The sequence below is a fragment of the Propithecus coquereli genome, unplaced genomic scaffold (assembly GCF_000956105.1).
Source record: "Propithecus coquereli isolate 6110/MARCELLA unplaced genomic scaffold, Pcoq_1.0 Scaffold52, whole genome shotgun sequence".
NCBI classification, from domain to species: domain Eukaryota; kingdom Metazoa; phylum Chordata; class Mammalia; order Primates; family Indriidae; genus Propithecus; species Propithecus coquereli.
This window is the reverse complement of record NW_012151063.1, coordinates 1,789,817-1,795,259: the sequence shown is the minus strand read 5'-3', so window position 1 is coordinate 1,795,259 and position 5,443 is coordinate 1,789,817. Positions and strand designations below refer to the sequence as shown.

General features: G+C 47.5%; 1 protein-coding gene across 1 annotated transcript in view; it reads left to right on the top strand.

Moving 5' to 3' along the window:
* PRKX (protein kinase, X-linked) overlaps positions 1-5,443 on the top strand; it is a 116,368-nt gene that overhangs the window by 46,406 nt on the left and 64,519 nt on the right. Inside the window, exon 3 of the mRNA XM_012656800.1 lies at positions 4,606-4,869. Coding sequence (XP_012512254.1) covers positions 4,606-4,869 — 264 coding nt within the window. The remainder of the gene's footprint in view (positions 1-4,605; positions 4,870-5,443) is intronic.

Sequence of the window (5,443 nt, the reverse complement as noted above, 5' to 3'; positions counted from 1 at the left end):
TCCAACATGGTGACTTCACTTTATAAACTTCCCTGGGGGGATTGTAAACTCAGTATCTCTTCCAACATTTTGATCCTAATCTTTAACGATACCCAGCTGTTTACAAATTCTGTCCATGTAAGAAAAGTGTTATAGATGGAGATTTGAAAGATGTGCTAGATGAGCCATCCCCAACCTTTTTGGCACCAGGGACCGGTTTCATGGAAGACAATTTTTTTCCACATACCAGGAAGGTGGGGGGATGGTTTCGGGATGATTCAAGTGCATTACATTTATTGTGCACTTTATTTCTATTATTTTTACATTGCAACATAGAATGAGATGATTATACAGCTCACCGTAATGCAGAATCGAATGCCGCCACTGGTCTGACAGGAGGCGGAGCTCAGGCGGTGATGCGAGTGATGGGGAGCGGCTGTAACTACGGATGAAGCTTCGCTCGCTCACCTCCTGCTGTGCAGCCCAGCTCCTAACAGGCCGCAAACTGATACAGGTCCACACCCTGGGGGTTGGGGACCGTGGCGTTGGAGGACTTTTTTTTCCCCTTGGGATATTTATTTAACTTCAGTGATTTGGAAAATGGCAGGGAAACTGGAGTCTTACAGATTTTTGTTCTTTTTTTGTTTAATATGTACTAATATGTTTTTCCTCGCTATGGGGTGCTTTTATTTGCAAAATGTTACTACTCCGTGTTGCTGCTGAGTGGCTGCGCATTAGTGTGTAAGTAAAAATGATGTGTCCAGCTATAATGATTAGGTGGCTTTCTTGAGCATTAGGGTTTGTTGATGTCTTGTTGGATTTTACTGAGATGCCGGTGGAAAAAAACCTATCTTTAGGCATCCTTGTATATCTGGGTACTTCTCCCTACTCCACTTTTTCTTTTCTTTTCTTTTTCTGGTTTTGCTTTGTTTTGTTTTCTTTGGTTTCATCTCCTTTCCTTCCCTCTTTTGACACGAAGCGCCAACTCTCTTCCTCCTTGGACCAACTTACCCATGAGTGAAACTGGAACTTCCCCCCGAGCCCAGGTGGCTGAATCCGAGATCTCCAGCTGATCCCTGCAGCTGCCTGAATCTCTTGGTCTCCACCCAGACTCTTCGGGGCTGGCGTATTCCACAGACCCGCCCAGTCCTGAAAGTTCAAATCCTTCTAATCTCCCTCCAGAGCCAATCATCTCTCATGGACCTGCAGGGCCACCCTGGCTGTGTTGTAACAGCGGGATGCATTGTTTCTAACGGCATCAGGGCACGTTATTACCCTGGTGCTGGGAAGACGGGAGTGGGTGAGGGATATATCCAAGGAGTGTGTGCTACATAGTAAGTGATGAGTGTGTGTGCTCCTGCATGTGTGTGTCACTTGTGTGTCTGAGCCTCAGAGAGAGACAGGGCTGTGTGTGTTCTCTTTCACCAAACCGACAGCTGTAGACAGTGGTTTTGTTCTTGCTTTGCATGGTTTTGACCATTGAGGGTATTTTCAAGAACTCCATGCTTCTGAGACTTCACTTGGAGGAATGGTCTCCAGTTCCATCCAGGTTGTTACAAAAGATACTAGATTGCCTTTTTTTTTTTTTTTTTTTTTATGGCTGAGTAGTGCTCCATGGTATACACATACCATGTTTTATTAATCCCCTCATGGATTGATGGGCGCTTGGGTTGTTTCTGCGTCTTTGCAATTGTGAATTGTGCTGCTATAACCATTCAGGTCCAGATATCTTTTTTATAGAATGCCTTTTTTTCCTTTGGGTAGATAACCCAGTAGTGGGATTGATGGATCCAATGGTAGTTCTCCTTGTAGTTCTTTGAGGTGTCTCCATACTGCTTTCCACAGAGGTTGTGCTATCTGGGTGAAGGGCACACTTTATAACTTTGACTCAAATTGTACAAAAGCAAATTATGTACCCAAACATGTGTAACCCTGTAATATTCTGAAATAAAAAAAAGAGCACCATGCTTCCCCCAAGTCTTATGACGTCACATTTTCGCTGGTGAATTCTAGCTAAATTTGCCATCATCGCTGCCCTGAAGAACTCTAGAAAGTCACCAGCTTCCAGACGTTGATGGTAAACGTTCACCAGGCAGATATCACTGGGACCTTAGCACACACTAATATTTCCCCACCAGAGCAGTGAAGCGTGGTGGGTTCTAAGCCCACGCACAGAAGCACAGTTTGACCATCATGCATTTGAAATACCGTGTGCTTGGCAAGGCAGCGTTACGAAAAGTAACACTCTTGCCCAACTAGTCATGGCACAAACCACTAAGATGGAGCATTTGGCCAAAAGCAGTGACTGGAGATCTCAGCTTTAAGACAGAAGCCGTGCGGTGTCTGCTGGGACTTCGTAACTGTAGGAGCTTGCTTCAGAGAGTAACGGCAGCAACAGACCACCCCTCTCACCCGAGCGCTCTTCCCTTATGGCCAAAGCTATAAATCTTAGACTTGCTGAGCCGTAAGAAGTGAGCGGGATAGAGAGACACAGAGCCTTCAGGTAAGAAAAGAAAGGCGTCGCCTAACCCCAGAGCTCCCTTCAAAGAGCAGGCAGCCTCCGCTGCAGGGCGGCGGGAGTCCAACCACGGTATCGAGAAAGGAAGGTGTCGATACAGCCTCTATCTATGCGTAGCTGAGACCTTTAAATGCATTGTTTTTGCAAAGACTGCAAATTTAAATGTGCATTAGGGGAAAGCCTTTTGTGTAGGAGACCCGTATTTCGCTAAGACATATGAACACTGAGTAACTTCAGTGTGCATTTGAAATTCAGAATACCGTGTTTATATGTGGTTTTCCTTTTCACATTGATTACGACTGGGTCATCCTTCCTCCCTACAGCCGTATCTTTTTACTTGCCTTTATTTTCTCCTGCTTTCCTGACCACGCCACGTGATCATACTTTTACGATTTCCCTCTGAGTAAGTCTCTGCGTCCTTGCGAGCCATTTCCCCAAATCCTGGGTCATCACGTGACGTTATTTTAGGGAAATGAGCTGAGCTCGGAGACAAGACCTTCTGCTCAACCCTGAGCATGCTCCCGGCACTGTTTGGTTTTCTTTGGGGACCATGTAGACGCAGCTCCTTGGGGTCAGCCCCGGAGGGGAAGCGTCTGTCGTGTGGTCAGAATCAAACAAAACGCAGGGACGCGTGTGTCTCGCGCCGGGATGTCTAGGTCTTGGGCACGCTGGGGCCTTCTAAGGCCTCTCAAAGCTCAAAGCCGTTAATTCCAAATCTTGTCTGATTTTTCCCTGCGTCTTTTTTACGTGAAAACATTCTTTCATCATCAGCGCTTGTCTCCCAAGAACGTGTCTGTTTCTGTTCCTTTTGCTAAGCCTTCTAAGAAACAGACAAGACCTGCCATCTTCTCTCCTCTTTCTTTCATTTCTTCCCTTTCCTCCTCAATTCCTCCCGCTGCCTTTCTCGCCTTGGTAGAGCTAATCAACACCTCTCCAAGGAGGAGGCACTGCGTCTAACTATCTCTTGGGCAAGCTCCTACCAGTAGTTGCTTAGAAATAACCTTTTTGGGGGCTTTTTGAACGGCTGCGTTTTCCCAGCAGGTTTGGGATGCTTTCTGCTCATTTATTTGTTAATTTCTAAGCTCAATGACAGTTCGGGAGGCGCTGAAGCAGCTGTGATCTCTTAAGATCTGGGTGCCGCATGCGAGTTTGCGAGGGCCGCCGTAACGAAGTCACGGGGACTCAGTGGCTTAAACAACAGATGTCTATTTTCTTACAGTTCTACAGGCTGGAAGTCCCAGATCCAGGTGTCTCAGGGCTGGTTCCTCCTGAGTCCTCTCTCCTGGGCGTGTAGACGCCGTCTTCTCCCTGTGTCCTCACGGAGTCGTCCCTCTGTGCGTGTCTGTGTCCTCATCTCCTCTGCTTATAAGGACTCCAGTCCTACTGAATTAGGATCAGCCCTTATAACCTCATTTTAACTAAATTACCTTTTTAAATGTACTATATCCAAATAAACAGCCACATTCTGGGGTACTGAAGGTTGGTACTTCAACATATGAATATTGGCCGGGGGTGCCATAAATCGTCCTATAACAGACTGTTAACTGGTTTATTACCAAAACATTATATTTGCTCTTCATTCATTCCAAGACTGTTTAATAGGACATAAACATCAGTTGTCATCTGAGTATGTCACCCCACAAATTCGTATATTGAAACCCTCACCCCCAAGGTGATGGTGTCAGGTGGGGGCTTTGGGAGGTGACGAGGTCCTGAGGGTGCAGCCTCATGGACGGGATCAGTGTCCTTATAAAAGGGACCCCAGGGAGCTCCCTCGTCCCTTCGACCATGTGAGGACACAGCGAGAAGGCGCCGTCTATGAACCAGGAAGTGAGTCCCCACCAGACACAGCCTCTGCCATGCCGGGATCTGGGACTTCCAGCCTCCAGGGCTGGGAGCAATGAATGCCTGCTGTTTATAAGCCGCCCAGGCTACGATATTCTGTTCCAACAGCCTGAACGGACTGAGACATCATCTCTGTAACTTGTATCCGAACGTCTACCTGTATACACTTCTCGTCTGTCTGTACCCGTGTACTAACACGTATGAAACGCGTGTCTTCTCGCCCGTCTCTGGCGGGGCCCCCAAGCCTGTGCTGGTCCCCGCAGGTTCTGGACCAGCCACGACGAGCGTTCCCTCTACATGCTGATGGAGTTCGTGCCGGGTGGCGAGCTCTTCAGCTACCTGCGGAACAGGGGCCGCTTCGCCACGGCCACTGGGCTCTTCTACTCCGCGGAGATCGTGTGCGCCATCGAGTACCTGCACGCCAAGGAGATCGTCTACAGGGACCTGAAGCCGGAGAACATACTGCTGGACAGAGACGGTCACATCAAGCTCACGGACTTCGGGTTCGCCAAGAAACTGGTGGACAGGTAGGAGCATCGCGGGCTTTGGTTGCATCTGCTGCTCTCGGAAGTTAGAAGGGGCCGTGGTTGTTGTGACGGGTCCGGCAGGGCAAGGTGTGTGGCCAGGGTTTAGTGTCTCGCGTGGGACGAGGACCTGCAGGGAGAAATGAGGGTGGCAGGTTGGGACCCACACCTCATTTTAGGTGGGCTGGGGTCGCTGGCAGGATACGGGTAGATAGCAAGTCACTTTCCTTCATCGCCACGGTGGAGGAAATCAAATCGTGACATTTCCCTTGTTGAATTGAAATGATAAGGAGGTAAGTCTGACCTGAGTTTGGGCTGCTCTAACCGGAAAATAGATCTGCAGTGATCGAGGTAGAAAATATCTTTTAAAATTGTGTTTGCAATACACATGTACACGTGTATTTATTTCTGTTACACATTGATATATTTATATTGCGTATATATGAATTTCTATTACACATATCTCATATGTGTATCTAAACTTTCTAAGAAAGTAAAGCATGAATGACTGTTTTCTTCTTTTTAGTGCTGTTATAAGCTCAGAACTCAATCAGCATCTGATGTGGTGTTTTGTTTT